The sequence below is a fragment of the Sturnus vulgaris genome, chromosome 8 (assembly GCF_052056855.1).
Source record: "Sturnus vulgaris isolate bStuVul1 chromosome 8, bStuVul1.hap1, whole genome shotgun sequence".
Taxonomy (NCBI): Eukaryota; Metazoa; Chordata; class Aves; order Passeriformes; family Sturnidae; genus Sturnus; species Sturnus vulgaris.
This window is the reverse complement of record NC_142250.1, coordinates 17,874,248-17,891,478: the sequence shown is the minus strand read 5'-3', so window position 1 is coordinate 17,891,478 and position 17,231 is coordinate 17,874,248. Positions and strand designations below refer to the sequence as shown.

The 17,231-nt window shown below is 38.3% G+C and overlaps 1 protein-coding gene across 1 annotated transcript in view; it reads left to right on the top strand.

The window, feature by feature from the left end:
• The window catches only part of ZSWIM8 (zinc finger SWIM-type containing 8), a 54,301-nt gene that overhangs the window by 16,174 nt on the left and 20,896 nt on the right, over positions 1–17,231 (top strand). The window contains exons 2-9 of the mRNA XM_014879937.2: positions 4,900–5,053; positions 6,225–6,319; positions 9,668–9,840; positions 11,548–11,655; positions 14,404–14,485; positions 15,089–15,209; positions 15,558–15,759; positions 16,635–16,810. Coding sequence (XP_014735423.1) covers positions 4,900–5,053; positions 6,225–6,319; positions 9,668–9,840; positions 11,548–11,655; positions 14,404–14,485; positions 15,089–15,209; positions 15,558–15,759; positions 16,635–16,810 — 1,111 coding nt within the window. The remainder of the gene's footprint in view (positions 1–4,899; positions 5,054–6,224; positions 6,320–9,667; positions 9,841–11,547; positions 11,656–14,403; positions 14,486–15,088; positions 15,210–15,557; positions 15,760–16,634; positions 16,811–17,231) is intronic.

Here is a 17,231-nt window from a genome sequence, read left to right as displayed (position 1 = left end):
AATACCTTTAAAGGAAGAGAAAGTGTCTTATTTTCAGACTTTTGCAAAATGCTTCTAGTACCTACTGTGTGGCTTATCCTCAGTTCAGAGATGGATTTTGCCTGTTTTTAATAGACAAGTTGCTTTTTATAAGATTTGATTATATGGTAAAATAGAAGAAGAAAAGGAAATATGAGCAATCGCCTAAATTCCTTGGATATAATTTATTTGAAATAGCAAGTACATTTTTAATTAAAATGCTTATGTTTCACTTAGCAATGTTCACCTTGGGAGACTGTTTTAAAAGTACATTTACAGCATTTACCCTCAAGTATTACAGAATTAAAGACAAAGGTGAAGTTTTCTGATATTTCTTGCCAAGTTTGAGTCCTAAGGACTGTAATTCTCTGGCATCTACTTCTTAAAAACATCAACTCTGAATAAATTTCTAGAAAGGAAAAAAAAGAACAAGAGAATAAACTAAAACCAACAGCAGAATTTTAGAAGGAAATGTACAGAAAACAGTTAAGAAAAATCTGTTCAAATACTTCATTTAGATGTGTTATGATTAAATGCAATGCTTCCTTTGCTTGCCTGTTTGAGAATTCTCAGCACGTTTGGGTTTTAAGGGATATCAGAGAGACAATGGATCACTGACTTAAGCCAAGGGGATTTTACTGACAGGTGCTTAAATTAAAAAAGCAGAAATGCTGTAAGTGCATTCTACAATAACAGTTTTATCTTTCTACATGGGAAATCCTGTAAAAAGTAATGTCTTATTTACTATTTTTAAAATCAGTTTTGTGAAACAGGTTTTGTAACACCCCCCCATACCTCCTTCACCAGTCAAGACTGAATATTTCCTATTAATTTTATTGTTCTTCTCACTTTAGCTTTTGATATCAGAGGTGATTCACTTAATTTTCTTCATCTTCTTGTTCTGTGTGTAATTATATTACTTTGTTACTCCTTGTTACATTTAGGAGTGAAGCCAGTAGGAAAGGTGAGATGGGGACCAGGGATTGCTATAGAATCAAAGCTATAGACTCATCTCTGAAAAGATAATGCAGCCTAACATGCCATTTTTCTAATATTACAGATAGGGAAAGAAATGTGTTTATCATTATACCATGTCTTATCTCTTGCGGTGAGTTTTGTTCACTTGTATTTGTATTCATTCACTTGTATGTATAGTTTACTTGTAAGATGTGTGTCAAATGAAAGTAACTCGATGGAAATAACCTGATAGCAGATACGTTCAGTGTTTAGCCCAGTTGGTTTTTCTTTGTTGTGTTTTAATAGCTCTTCGGTTTTCTCATGGTCCCTGTTCTGCTGATTATTCAAGCCAGTTCTTCTCTGTTTTTTGGTTACTGTGCTGAAGGAATACTGCTAGCTCGTTTTGAACATGATCTGTTTTTATGAGTAATTGTTGGCTGCAACTTATTACTGCCTACCCTCTAATAGGAAAGGTTAAGCAACTGCTACACATTCCTCTCTGTGGTGAGTCCTGCTGGCACAGAAATTGTTCTGCTGGTGAAAATGCAGGTTTGTGTGCACAGCTTGTGTTGGCTGTTTTGGGGTCAGGTGTTTTGTTGTTGTTGTTCCAGCGGGAATAATTACATCTATGCTAAAGTTTTAGCTGTTACAAAATGACTGTAAAAATCAAACCTCTAATTCATGTAAAACAGTGGCAAAAAGGGCAGGATAGTCCTTATCAATTTTGCATGTTCTGTGTGGCAGTAAATAATAAGGTGTGATTTATTCAGAACAGTTCAGATATGCTTGATCTTGCATCTGAGGTAGGAGATATAGATTAAGTGGCCTCTCAAAATCTCTTCCAGACCTGGATTTTCTTAGTCATTTAACATGTGGGAATTGTCTCAGGTTGTTTATACTTTACTTGTGACGCTATTCTTCCAAGAGTTGAAATGTGTTTTTTGTTCTTGGGTCATGTCTGCTTCCCAAGAGCAAATAGTGATTCTTGCTAGTTTTGCTCCACAATTTAAAATCATCTTCTCTCTTGTATAGTTTTATCTCAAGAATTTGTCAACTTTGACTTCACTGCTGTGAAATTTTTTTAAATATTCAATTTGTAGTCTTTCTTCCTGTAGTTATATTTTCTTTCTGAGCAGAAGCTGTGGTGATTTCTTCTGTGTTTTTTTAGCAGACTTCCTTTTTTCTTCCTTGCTAAAATATTTATTATAGAACCTGAGAGTACCTTTTGTCTGTTTTATTGATAATACTTCTTGGTACAAGTGGGTATAAATCTACTTATGAGTAGGTATAAATCCACTAACCCAGGACTGTGTATCCAGAAATAAACTTTTTGAATAGATCTCTTTGTTTAGGACTCAGATGAGAATATTTGAAGTCCAGTTTTAGCACCAAAGTAGGACTGTCTAGCTGACTTTACAGGAGTAAAAAGGTAAAAGACCCTCTAATGGTGCTCTGAGCCATATTGCAGGTAGGATTGTCTCACCTTGCCTGCATGGATGACTACCCCCTTGAAACTTAGAGCACTTTCGCTTCATAATTTTAGCATTTACATGGATGCCAGGGTAGCTCTTGTGAATTCACTCACACTTGGAGTATGATTGACAAATTATTTTCTACTTTTCAGTTAGTTCCTATTTTTTGCATCTCCATTTTTTCTTATAGAAAATTCTGAACTTTAGAATGGTGCATGATTTTATAAGTAAGATTGTTGGTTTTTTCCCTTCCAGGTTTTACTGCTTTTGCCTTATTCTGAAGATGTTTCAGCTGTGTGCTCTGAGCTATGCCACATAATTGGCCACCTGTCTCCTGCTCATTACTACTAACAGTACAGCTGATTAATCAGTTAATGGGTTCAGTGCAAAGTCAACCTTACCTTACTTAACTGTGTGCAGTTATTAAAATCAAGCTGGCTGATTTGTGCTAGACTTGTGCTGGAGCAGATCAGGAGGTTTCACGTAGTATCATTTCTAATCTAACCTTCATAGCCAGCACCAGATCTTTATAAAAAGGAATACCATCCAGGCTGAAGGCTTGCAGCTCTCAGAACAATGGACAGGTGTTTCAGTCAGTACTGAAGTAGTTTTTTGAGCCTTTTACCTTGTAGATGTTGTTTAGGTGTTACCTCTTTTCTAGTATTGTGTAATGAGATAACTGAATAAAGAACCTCTATAGAGGAAATGCATTTTAAACCATGCAAAATACCTCTCCTTTTATTGCTCAGAGTAATTTCAAGTATGAAAATGCCTCAATTTGAACTTTCTTTGGTATCTACTACTACTATGCCAGCAGGAATGGTATTAGTTTGACTATGTTTAATTAAAAACAGTACACTTTTTGGGGACTAATTAAAAGCAGTATATTTTTTAGTGACTTGAAAGCTTTACACCTGTTTTGGTTGTCAAAAGTGTAAGTGAAATTACTTTTCTGCTAAAAGCTTGTTTATCTGCTAGCTGTAGAGAAAGGAGCACGTTTTCTTCCATTGTTGTTTATTTTATCATCTGCTTCTCTCACATTTGTGAATGGGATTATAGAACTGTAAAACAGACTGGATCTATAACAGTAAAAATCAGTGGTGGTGTAGAAACAACTCTGGTGGTAAAGACTGACTCTGTCTGGGAAAGGGAATAGTGGCTAATGAATCTAATTTCACTGCAAAAAAAAAAATCATAAATGTGGATGTTTTTAAACTGGGGTTTTCCCATATTTATGTGATCCTTTCATTTGTCAGGTCTGCACAGTGCTGGAGGAGATGTTGGCTGCTTTGCTGTGTGCATGCACTTTGAAAGCCCTCTCCTATCCTGTCTTTCCCAGCTGTTGGGACTGGAGGGCATCTCTAGGCAGAGGGTGAGAAAGTGCTTACTGACATGAGGGCTGAAGTTTTCCTTTGATATGCTGCCTGGAGGCCAGTGTGGAGGGAAAGCTGAGGGCCAGATTAGTTTACATCCTGGCTTCCAGTGGTGTTTTAGAGGCTCGTGAGGGAGGTGAAGAGACATAACATTGAATATCTGAAACTGAATCAATTAGGGGTTTGGCATCAGGGTTTGGAAGATGAGGGAAACAAGGCTGCTGTAGTGATGGGTCAGGAGGTGATCTCACTAAAGCAGAGATGTACTTTCAGATAAGGCAAGTGTGGTATTTTGTATAAAATGTAATCTGGGTCAGAGCAAAGCAGAAACATAAAGGCTATAGAAGCCTGATGAGAAGAAATCTTCATCTGCAGGTAAAAACATAAAAAGTGGAGTTAGTTTGGTAGAAAGGTGATAGTTAAATGTATTTATATAAAGCTCTTACTGCCTTCAGTTAAGATCCTCATGAGCTTAGTGTAGTCAACACTGCACTGACACATGAATTCCCAGTGGCTTCTCTAAAGAACTTGAAGTATAAAGACATATCATCTGAAAGGTGGTGGTGAAGGGAATAAACCAACAAGCAGTAATTGAAATTAAAACCTTGTAAATAGCTGAATACTGAATGTTGTCAGAAAAGGTCAACACTAAGGTTCCTAGATAACTGTTCCGTTGCTACTTGTGCACGTGTTGTTCTAATTCTTTGTGTAAACTGCTGGAATTTGCAGGATGTTGCTGCCACATCGTAACAGAAATGTATGAGAAATACTTGGTTACCTTAAGTCTAACTAAGCAGTGTCAGTTTTGTCAGGAGGCAAACTGCTACGCTGATGCAGCTCTTTTGGCCAAGGACTGGGGGTTTTTTGAGGTGTGTGCCCATGCCTTGAGTGGCTGAAAACAGACATGGAGTTGAGAGACAACTCTTCAGAACATTTCTGTGCTGACTTTTACTATCCATCAAAAATAGTCTTTAATGTGGTGAGATAAAAGTGTGGAAGAGCTCCCTCTTGACCTCTTTAGCCTCTCACAAGTTTTGTTCTCTGAATGGCTAATGGTGTTTTGCTTTTTGTATTGCTAGATGGGCTGGTGATCCCATTGGTGGAACTCTCTGCAAAACAGGTTGCATTTCACATTCCATTTGAGGTGGTGGAGAAAGTTTATCCTCCAGTGCCTGAACAACTGCAACTTCGAATTGCCTTCTGGAGTTTCCCAGAAAATGAGGAGGATATCAGGTAATAAATATGATTTCTTTTTTTACTGATACTTAAGAAAAGGTTCTGTTCACTTGAGGAGAATCCTGTCCTTTTGATGTCCTGTATATTTGGTGTTTTTGTGGTGCTCTCACATGCCTTTTGCAATACATGGGTAGATTATTGTGTGATATGTTGTAACACGGAGTTTTAATTCTGAGGTGAGCTGACTTGCATCATGTGCCAGGAAAACCATGTAAATGTCTAGGTTCTTTGTGTAAAGGATAGCAAAATAAATGCACCCTTTAATTTGACTAGCAGTAGGCTAGCTTGTAGAGTTTTGTCCTTATGTTAGTCTCACAAAGTCATCTTTCCAATTGGAAGCTGTTGCTGGAATCAGAGCTTTAACTGATTCAGAAATTTGGTTCAGAAATTGCCAAAGAGGGCTTGCTCAGTGTGCTGTGCAAGCCTGTTGTTCATGTAAATAGGAGAACCAGAATTTGCTGAATACATTGGTGATCAGAGTTGATATAGTCAGATGACTGTATTTCTTATGTTTCCACATTAGCTATGTGACTACATAGGCAAAGATTTTCTGCTTTTAGATCTCTAAGCTTTGCTGAAGCTTTTTTAATATAGGAGGTCTGCGCATGTAACTGTGCATTTAGAATTTTGTTGCAAAACAGTGATACTGCACTCTTTTAGAAAGAATCTTGCTGAAAGATATGTTTGTCTAAGGTTCAGGTATCATATGGGGGAGGTAACATCAGAAGTGCTGATGTTAAGATCACCTGCTAGGGAATAGAGCAAGCCAGCTGGTTGTGTATGCTCATTATTCTGATGAACACAGATACAAAAAAAACCCAAGACCATGCAGATAATTAGTCTAGAAGGAGTTTTAACTGTGGCATGCTAACATTAGACCTTGAACTATACTGTGCTATAAAAGGGCTTAATCTTAGACTATGAATGAGTTTGTATTTCAGAGCCTTAGGTGGAAATTCCTAGAACTGCCAGTGGCTATGCACAAACCCAGTTAGGAAGAGACTAATGATTTTTGTGGTTGAATTGTAATGTTGAAATGGCAGGAGAGACCTAGACTTTGTATTAAAGATAGCAAGGGTTTTTCAAAAGCCATGTCAGCAAAGAGGATAATACTGTGAAGTTTCTCAAAACCAGACTGATCCTGACACATTCAGTTTATGTCTTGCAGGTTGTACTCGTGCTTGGCGAATGGCAGTGCAGATGAGTTCCAGCGAGGGGAGCAGCTCTTCCGGGTGAGGGCTGTCAAAGACCCTCTCCAGATAGGTAAGAGCAGTGCAGCTCCATGTCTCCAGATACTTCAGAGTCCCAAAATCATATCTGCAATGAGACAACAGTGCTATGACCATGTCTCAAAACAAGCTTTTCTGGCATCCTTCTGAAACTCCCTGCCAAATGTATTAGTTGTAATGTCTTGAGCTAAATGCTGTGTTTTATTTTGGCCTCAGTCAGCTCGGCTGTGAAATCGACTGAAAGGTCAGAAATGTTCTGATGCTAAATCTGTCTTAGCATTTTGCAAAAAACTGTACAGGGTACCTTTTTCTCCATAATGCTTAAATTCCATATTGCTAAAGAGAACTTGGCTTTCTGGTTGTCTGATCAAATGATCAATGCCTAAAGTGCCTGTATGGCACAGAGGAAGTTTGCACGGTTTATTCTTGTAGCAAAAGAGTTTTATTAATAGAACATTTATTCATGTAGTACTTTGGCAGACTGAAGTCCTTCTTGTTGGGCAGTGGGTTTTATAGCTTATCCTACTATCTTGGGGTTTTTTAATGTTTTTTGGCTATAGAAGCTAATCTTATCTATATAAAGAATTGGACTCTGGATTTTTCATTAAATCCTTTGAAGCAAAGAATATTGAGATAGCTTTTTCAGTGACAGCTGTTTGACCAGAAGGCATTATGTGAAATAAAGGTACTACTTACTAGTATGTCAAGGTGGGCCTTGTCAGTCCCATGCAGATTTTTTTTTCTGCAAGTGTGAGCTTCAGAATCAGAATATTTTTTTATATGTGGGAACCGAGCTTATTGTAATAAGAAAAATGATAATATAAAAAACTGTATAGTGTTAAGGAGGAAATTTCTTATATTTTCATGTGATGAGGGATAGAGACTTCTGTAGGCCTGTTTAGTTACTAGAACCAGGAATACTTAACTCTCAGTGATGAGGGGGTGGATAAATTTAGGTAAAGAGCCCTCAGAAAGTGAATAGAAGGGACATATTCTATCAAGGTTTGGGGAGAACAAAAAGAGAAGGAGGTAGCCTTTGAGATATGCAAACTGCAAGAGACTGATGAACTGTTACCTGAATACAGAGTAAAGCCTCTGAAAGGGTATTACCTAGTCCAGTGTCTACTAAAATAGCAATAGCAGGAATTCTTGGGAATGGAAGTGAAGTGATTCCTCATACGTAAGTCAGATTGAGTTAAAACTACCACACATAGTGTTAGTGAGTTGTCAGTGAGACCAGATAGTAATTTTGGAATGTCAACATTAATTTGGAAATTTTGCTAAATAGGATTAAACTGACTTCTGAGGGCATTAATAATTTTCCAGTGTCATGACTGAAATGCTGAGAGAGGCCTCTAAGGAATCTGCTAAACTTCAGGAAGCCAAATATTTGAGAGAGAGAAAATTAGTTAAAAAGCAGCTTGTTGAAATTTAGTAATTCCTGTGACTTTTACAGTGGAAAAGAGCAAAATATTTGATAGACAGTAAAAGACTGTGGTCAGCACTTGTTTCAGTAATACATGGAAAAGGTGATGACGTGTAATGCAATATACATAAATAAAGGCTGGGAATATTAGTGCAAAATCTTGTGCTTTGGGGAAGCAGAAGAGTAGGGAAAAAGAGGAGGTGGTGAGTGGAAAAGCTTCTCAAGTACACATAGAAGCAACTGTGATTCTTGACCAAGGATTATGTGTGTGGAAGGGAAGGAAGAAACTTTGCTTAAATAGTAAGGTTGCCTTGTCCTTAGTAGAGGAACTATCTCTAATAGTGGGAGGTTTTTTTTCCATGAATAGCAGCAGAGATGGGGTGAATATGTGCTTAAATTAGCATTGTAAGTGTCAGATTTGTCATGTTAAACTCCTTAAATTTTGTCTCTTTTTATAAGTATTCTTCCCACATTGCATTATCAGTTAACTGTCTTTACATACAAAGAAGAATGCCATGGTAGGGGCTTGGTAAGAGCTTGTAGCTGAAATCCAGTCTTCTCTAACACCTTTTGTTCATTTCTTTTTTTGTAGTGAAACAGAATTGCTGCAATTCCAACTTGTGAAATGCTTAATTTGTTAGTGTGAAAGTCAGAGCATTACTCTGAGATGCTTTTAGTATAACAGAAGGACTAGCTGAACTGTTTGGGTTGTATTAACCAAATGTGGAACATAAATTAGAACTGTATCTGGTAATAAGCAGTGCAGTAATTTTGTGTGAATGCCTTCTTTTGTTTTGATTCTGTTCCAATTGCTAAAATGGCTGAAGAATTTGTGTGGCATTATGTGTGCTAATCAAAATAATCACATCAGGGAGAGGATTTGAATTGTGGTGAACAGGACAAATAGAAAGGTTAAGCAAGGTAAGAGCAAATTTGTATTGGTATGAGGATCATATTTTGAGGAGGAAATGATGCACATAATTTTAAATGGAATAAATTTAGTGCGTCATTTGCACTCCTGAACACCATCATGTTTATGATCTCACGATATCATAATAAAAACTTAGTAGTGTGGATTTATAGTCTACTTCCTTGTCCTCGTGGTGGACAAACTGTCCCAAGCTGTATTTTTTCACTTCAGGTAGACTGTTGGACTGAAGTTGGGTTATGACCTTGATGCCCTGATGCTTTCCGTGCTTCATTAAGCCTGAATTTGAAATTAGCAAAAAGATTCTGAGGCTGATGCTCATTGCTGTAGAGGATGACTAACTGCTGATAGGCACCTTCAAGATGGGTAGAAGACTGATGCTCCTTCTGGCCTTTTCCTGATCACATGCATCCTTCTGGATGAGCAGCATCTCCGGAGGAAGCTGCATTATGAGTACAACTCATGCACTGTACATGAAACTAAGCCTTGTTAAAGTCCTTTGTCATAATTTATTTGTTTATGATCACTGATTAATGGGGCTAGATTGCAAGCATTATTTCTACAATTTCTCCTTTCCATTCTTTTTAGTCCAAGGGTTTTTTGTTTTTTTTTTTTGTTTTTTCTGGGTTCATGATTTGTGAAAAGGGATATTAACAACATTGTAAGGAGACGCATAATTTATGACAAATGGGTACTTTCTGAAGGCACAAAGTGAAAGTGTGTGCTCAGGTTAAGTGCTGTCTTCTTTAGTTGACTGTGAAATTGTGAAAATTGATTGACTTGGAAATAATTCCAAACAAGTCACCTGACCCATTCTGCACTGCTGTCAGAATTAGCACAGAAGTTATGCCTAAAATGTGTGTGGTCTAGCTTTGACCCTGTAAACAAAACTTTTCAGGGATGACTTTATCCAGTTCTGCTTTTCTCTGTTAAATAATAAGATAAATGGCATATACCTGTATTTCTGTGCTGGCTGAACCTTTTCCCCAAATACCCGAAGAGTAACTTTGGGCTGTGAATTTCCATAGGTTTCCATCTGAGTGCCACCGTGGTGCCCCCGCAGATGGTGCCCCCCAAGGGCGCGTACAACGTGGCGGTGATGTTTGACCGGTGCCGGATCACGTCGTGCAGCTGCACCTGCGGCGCCGGGGCCAAGTGGTGCGCGCACGTCGTGGCGCTCTGCCTCTTCCGCATCCACAATGTAGGCACAGCACAGCTCTGCTCTCCCCTGGGCGACTTCTCTTCTCCAGTGTCTCCTCAGTCCAGTTCTGTGCAGCACACACCTCTTTAGGGGCGTGGCTCTTGGCACTCCACACTGTCAAACGCCTGCTCGCAGTTGTGGTCTGCAGGCTGAGTTGTCTGAGGCCCTAAAGTGCAGACTGTCCTTTGGTAATGTGCAGATGTATGAGGGTAGATACCGAGTGCTTTTTGGCCCTTTCCTGTTTCTCATTTAAATGCTAAAATCACTCATCATTTCTTCATCTCTGAAAAGAGTGGAAGATCACCAATAATTTGTCTTTTATTCAAAGTCTTTGTAAGTACAGGATTTGAAAGCTCACTCTATGTCGTTGATCAGAGTGCAGAAGGAAAGTAATTTTGATCACTGTTGACTTTTCACCAGTTCATTTTAACACTTAGTGAGATAACTGTCATTTTGACTTGTAGATTTCAAGCAGTTTGGTTAGTTTTTGTTTGACTTCTTTTATTCCATGTGGCCTTTCATAAGGCAAAAAGTAGGCATTTTATGTCCTAACCAACATCAGTTGAAAATGTGTAGAATCAACATGAAATACACCAATTGAGGGTTTGGGCTTGCATACAGTCGAATTTCCTCTGCTTTGGGAAGCTGAGAAACACAGAGGATTAAGTTTTGATGATTGAAAGGAACAGATGATTTTCTGCTCTTGCAGAACATCTTATGGCTAGCATGCTTATTATCAACTCCAGATTCTTAAATAAGTTCTAATAATCTGCTGAAGCTTGTTAATATTTCACAATGGACAAGTGTAATTAGCTTCAATTTATACTCTTGTGAAATAATCAGAATATTGGTATACTTTCTGTACTTAGGACTGGAGAGTTGGCAAAAAAGTGGGTTCTGCTTTGAATTTTTAGTTTGAGTTTTAAAAGGTGGATATGGAGAGTGAGGCTAGAAAACAAATTGTCATTTGTATTATTTACACTCATAAAGTTTGGGCCCTGTGTATGATAAAAATCATTCTTTTGTCTCTGATCCTTTCTCCACCTGATAAGTGATAGTGAAAGTATTCCTGTGTTTGTATAAACTGACTTCTGACACTAGAAAGTTACAAGCCAAGGTATATTGCTCTATTTAGACAAGACAATATGAGAAGTGTCTTTTATCAAACTTCTTTTGACTGTGTACAGGTTAAAATTTAAGTGGGACATTTTTGTTATGTAAAGTGAAAAAGATTAAGAAGCTAGTGGTGAGTTTTTTTTATAATCTAATTTGTTCTAAGATATGGAAAGGGATTTTAAGACTGAATTACGAAACTCTAATGAGATAAATGAGATGGCTATGATTCTGTGAAACAGTCCCCTACTGGGGAGCTGGTTCGTTTGCCAGAAGCTTAAGGGATAATGTCCTATTTTAGAGGTTTGTTTGTGAAATCTCTGCCAGTATTTGTGCAATTGCTAGCAACAACAGATCTTAAGCACAGCTGTTACATCAGTCTCCTTGAAAAAAAACTCTTAAAACCAGTTTTTATAAAGCCTAGACATCTTATTTGCTTCTTATCTGCAACAGACTACATAATTTCAGAAGAAAAAAAAATTGGCCATCAAGACCAAGCATGGTATGCATCAGCATAGCAAGTGTTAGTGATGCTTGATCAATTTGGTAGACACATTCATTTATGGTAGTTCATGTCTCCTTTTCTTTCTTCAGGCATCTGCAGTGTGCTTACGAGCACCTGTTTCTGAGTCTTTGTCTCGGCTACAAAGAGACCAGTTGCAAAAATTTGCTCAGTACCTAATCAGTGAACTTCCACAACAGGTAAGTGGGAACCATCATCTGACTGACAACTTGTTAAATTCAGTTATCTTTATTCTGGGTGAATTTGTATGATATCTTTTGTTGCAAAATAACCAGTTATGCTATTGCAGTTGTGAGCTGCTGGGCAGGCATTCAGTTCTTGCTCTTTTCAGTTTTGCTATTCTATTATTCAACAAATGTCTTATTGCCATATATAAGAAGTGTCTTAAAAGGAGAAAGAAGAGTGGTGGCTATTCATATCAGCATGAATATATGCTGAGCTTGTGAAAGATCCAACACAGTAAATCAGTTCATGATTGTTGAAAACTTAGCCCAAATCAGCTTGTTTCTTTTTTGTGTGTTTGGTGAGCTAAGTGGAGAGAACTGCCCAGCTGAAGTATTGTATGTGCCTTAAGTGGGCACTTTCTAATTCACCTAACTGGTAACCTTTTGACTTCCCCAGTGTAGCTTCTTGGTGATTCATAAGAGTCATTCAGTGTAATAGACATGACATTTTTTTAGTCAAAGGCAAAGTCTGCTCTCTTACTCCTTAAATATCTGTGTTGTTCAGAGTCAGGTTATTTATATCATCTGCCTAAAATGTTTGCACAAAATACACAAGAATACTCAAGTGATTGTGAAACGGCTGCTTTAAAATCATAAGGGCTTGGCAACTTTTTTATGCTGGTTCAGCTAAAGGAGGTTGAGAAAAACTGACCTGCATGGGTATCTGTCACATTTGATCAGTGCATTCATAACACACTCCTCTAAAGTAGGAGTTAGATTACTGGCAACATGTGCTTAGAATTCATATGATGGTGCTGTGCTAAGGACACTAGGATATACTTGTGCTAAAACATCCTATAAATTTCCTACAGAAATACTAATTTCCTTACGAGAGGAAATAGAAGAATTGTATAATATGAAAGTGATATAAAAATACTGCTTTTTGTTGCTGAGAGATGAGCACTGTTGGTATGTGCTTCTTGCTGCATAACAGCCAAAGCTTTTTTTTCCTCTCCTCAGCCTAAGCTTTATGGCACAGTCTGGTGCTTAGTGGGGGAGTGCTTTGAAAGGCTAGTAGTGGTAGTAGTTGTTTCCTGAATGGCATGTGAGTTGTTTGCTTTCAGATATTCTGTGTCTGCTCCTTTCTGCAGGGTTTATTTCTCCTTTGGTCATGTGTACCAGCTGTGCATCAGGAACATCTGGATTAATTAATTATTACCATTTTGCCAGATGATCTGATGGATGCTGCCCAACAGAAAAGTTTAGGGTTTATTGGGAAATATATTTTAATCTATGTCGTGTAATTCCTTTGCAAAAGGCAAGGCACGCCCCAAATTCTTTCAATACTCTTATTCCTGGTCTTGCAGATTTCAGGGTGGAGGTAGGTACTCTAGTTCCTTGGGACCCCATATTTTGACTACATGATGTAGAATTAGAGTAGGCTGTACATATGATTCTATTTTATCCTTATTTCCAGTTTGTGAATGATTTGTAATATAATGCTGAATTACTTTCATGTGTAAGGGAATGATGGTCTATAGGAATGCAGCTAGATGTTTTTCAGAATCTCTGTTGAAAGTGTTTTCTGTGTCTATGAAAATCATGGAAAAGCAGCTGGAATACATTACTTCTTTGCCCAAGAGCTATTTTTCCTTATGAAGCCAGTATTCCTATTCCAATTAAGCATGAATATCTTAGCAAAGAAGACTGAAGGAAAGTCACTGCACGTCCCTAGTACTTCAGCCTTAAGGTGTGACTGCTGAGACCTGTGAATTTTCTTAAAATATATAGTACTGGAAAAAAGGTACAAAATAGCTTAATGCTGTATTTGTTTCTTTAGGTGATTAAAATGCAAAATATCCTTCTAAAGCATTTTTTCTTCCATCTATTTGAGATGTATCTGTATTCTTTGCAAATATAGGGGCACTGAAAGGCCTTTCTTTACAGTAAAAGTGATATTTTATCTCAGCTTTTGTATGGAGAAAGGTGGAGAATATCAGACACTCTGTTGCAATCCTAATTATGTGGATTAACAATTTGCCTGTTCTGTGCATACCTACTAAAGGCTAAATGGATCTGTGCTTTCAGCCCGGACTTAGTGTGAGGGGCAAAAACTCTTCCTACTCTGCATTTTTCTTTCAAAAATAACATGTGAAGGGTATATCTATATAGGATTTTACAGTCAGTGTGGATCTTCTCTGCTTATGCTCTGAGCTGGTCCAGAGGCTATGATTAGTTAGTGCTGAAATTGCATTCATTTACTACTGAATCCCTTTGCTAACTGGAGGGTAAATAAGCTAAAGTATGCCCCAAAAATAGTGTGTAGATGTATTTTATTTTGCTCCCCTGCTCCCATTTGCTTGGGGTTTAGAGAAATAATTTAGGAACAAGAAGTAAAGATCTTTCAAAGTGCAGGAAAATGGTGACCTTGACAGCAGTGGTTTTCCTAACTCTCAAAATCATTTACAGTATCACTTTCTGTAGGCTCCTATTCCTCAAGAAATGAGACAGGAGCTAATAAACTATGATGCTTTTGTTTACTTCTTAGGGTGTGACTGCAGAAAGTGAGCCTTTCGTGGGCTGTGAGAGGTGTGACAGCTGGTGTCCGTTGTGTGATCTTTAGCACCCTCTGTCGCCCTATCTGACAACATAGCTCTGTATTCCATACTCCCGAAATTGCCGGAGTGCTTCAGTCACGATCTTTGGCTGGGTGTAGCAAGATGAGAAATACTGTGTATATTGAAAGTTGCTTCATGTTTTCAGATTCTTCCAACGGCTCAGCGCTTGCTGGACGAGTTATTATCTTCCCAGTCTACTGCCATCAACACAGTGTGTGGAGCCCCAGGTGATTTTAATAGATCTTATTTCAGCATTAGGAAGAGGATGATTCCATTGCTTCAGGTCTCTGAACTGATTTGTTAGCCTGTAGCTTGGATTGCAGATGGAAATCAAGGGAAAAGGATGAGTATTGGCACTTACATTTATATATGGCAGAACAGGCACCTCAGAGTGCTTGCAGAGGAAGCAAGCATCAGGCAATGCACTTTCTAACAAAATGTTTTTATTTTGGTATTAAATACAGACTTTTGGAAGTGTTGATTGGAGGGGGCCTCTCTCAGATTCCTGCTTAAAATTGGACTGTTTGTAACACTAGACTGAGTTAGCTGTGACTTGGGGTAGCTTACCTAATTGTTGGTTACCACAGATGTTAAAACATTCCTATTTTAGTGCTGCATTACCCTTCTGGTCAAGAAGAAGCTGCTAATTTAATGTTGGTAATATTGAAGGTAATGTTATGGTAGCGTTTTAAGGTAATTCTGAATAGGTTGTTCAGCAGTGGGTGAAATAACAGTGCTAATGGGTAGCACTGCTGGTGTACTCTGTGGTTGGGTGCATAGAGTAAAATATCTTCAAAGCCTGCAGAGTGTAAATGTTTTTCTTTTGTAAGATCCCACTGCTGGACCTTCTGCATCAGATCAAAGCACCTGGTACTTAGATGAATCTACTCTGAGTGACAACATAAAGAAAACCCTTCATAAATTCTGTGGACCCTCTCCTGTTGTTTTCAGGTAAGCTGTTTCTCATTGAAGGGAAAATGTGATGTTCATGTTATCTGTAAATTCATTCACCATATAGCCTGTATGCCTTGGACTGAAGGGTGCTCAGTTTCACAGTCTGGTTCTTCTGGACTGTATTTCTGTGTAGCTTCTGCACTGTTATTTCAGTAGAGCAGATTGTATTTGTACAATATTTTGCTTGTGTGGAGTTCTTGAGCTCATTATGCATTCTGTCTTTTAGGTTACTCGTGTCTGTGCCATTGAAGAGCAAATATATTTCTGGATGTTGATTATACTCGGGATTTTGTATGGCTGTGCTTGATTCATTTTTTTCTCCTTATTCTTCTGCTTTATGTACAGTGATGTGAATTCAATGTATCTGTCTTCCACTGAGCCACCAGCTGCTGCTGAGTGGGCTTGTCTGCTGCGTCCCCTGCGAGGAAGAGAACCTGAAGGAATCTGGAACTTGCTTTCCATTGTGCGGGAGATGTTTAAGAGACGGGATAGCAATGCAGCTCCTTTGCTGGAGATTCTGACTGACCAGTGTCTCAACTATGAGCAGGTATCTCTTTGCTTGGAGTGGGGGATGTTTTGGGGAACCAGGCAGAGCCTGTAACTGGTGCTTTGTGTCTATACGACCCATGGCTGAATACAATTATTTTGATAGCCTATGTATTGTAAGTATGTGCTTCTCCACGCTAAAAGTTTGCTCTTGTTCTGATTTAGTGATGTCCTGGTAACAGTCTATTCCCCAAATGCCTCAGTTATTCTAACATGAGTATGTCGAGTCTGCTTTCTTTTGTTCAGCATATTTGATTTGATTTTTTCCAAATCAAGATGTTTACTGTTATTCTGTTTCTGCTTTTTTTTAAGCAAAGCACATCATGTATGAGTTGTCATTTTGATAAAAACTAAATATATATATTGTGTGGTAGAAGCTCAGTTTCTTTTGTTATCTTTATGGAAAATACATTTTGGTGGATTGAAGCAATACTTTTTTTTTTTTTAATTCTGTCAAAATAATATTAGAAAAAAGGTTTTCTTTGACAGTTCAGGACTTTGACCTCAGTCTGTAATATAAACTGTGGTGTAAGTTTCAATATTGGTCCATCCTATACCTCGACTTTGAGCAAGGGAAAGGAAATGCTTCATTTATCACATTTGTTCACTTTTTCTCTCCAAGTATGAAGGCCTCTAGGAAGTGAATGTCCTTGTGAGTGTTTTGTTTTTTGGGCATGTGCCTTCTAACCAGAGAAGTTTTGAGGCCCTTAGTTCTCACAAAATAATACTGCTTTAACGGTCATAGTTATTTTTGGAGTCAAATGAAAGCCTGGTATTAACTACAGATCCTGTCTCCTTGGGGTTATGAAATAAAGTTGAGAGCAGGGGATGCCATGTTGGCCACAACACAGCTCCACTGAACTTCTTGTTGTGCAGATAACCGGCTGGTGGTACAGTGTGCGAACGTCCGCGTCACACAGCAGCGCGAGTGGGCACACGGGACGCAGCAATGGCCAGTCAGAAGTCGCTGCTCATGCTTGTGCAAGCATGTGTGATGAGATGGTGGTTCTTTGGAGGCTGGCTGTCCTCGACCCAACTATTAGTCCACAGAGGTGAGGTCCAGAATCAGTTCCTGTCTCTCTAATTTCTGATACTCAACCACACTATAGAGTTTCATCCTGTAGATTTCTTGTGTTTTTATAATTACCTCAATACCTGTTCAACCATTAGTCCTTCTGGACTATGTGCTATGTAACATTCAGAGCACTATAATTACTTTAATTGCTGTTGCTGCTTACTTTTAGCAACATCAAGTAGTGTGACTAATTTGTTTTCTGAGAGTCCTTTCTTACATATGGGTGTAATTCTGCATTTTAGTGTTCCAGTGGAGAACATTAATTTGAATGATAGTACCAGCTACCAATTAATTTTAAAGGTTTCTATGTTTAACCGTTCAGCAGTTTAATGGAATTCTGTTTAGCCCAGTCATTTACTATTGCATGTTTCAAGATGAACCAGTTCTTGCTTTCTGTG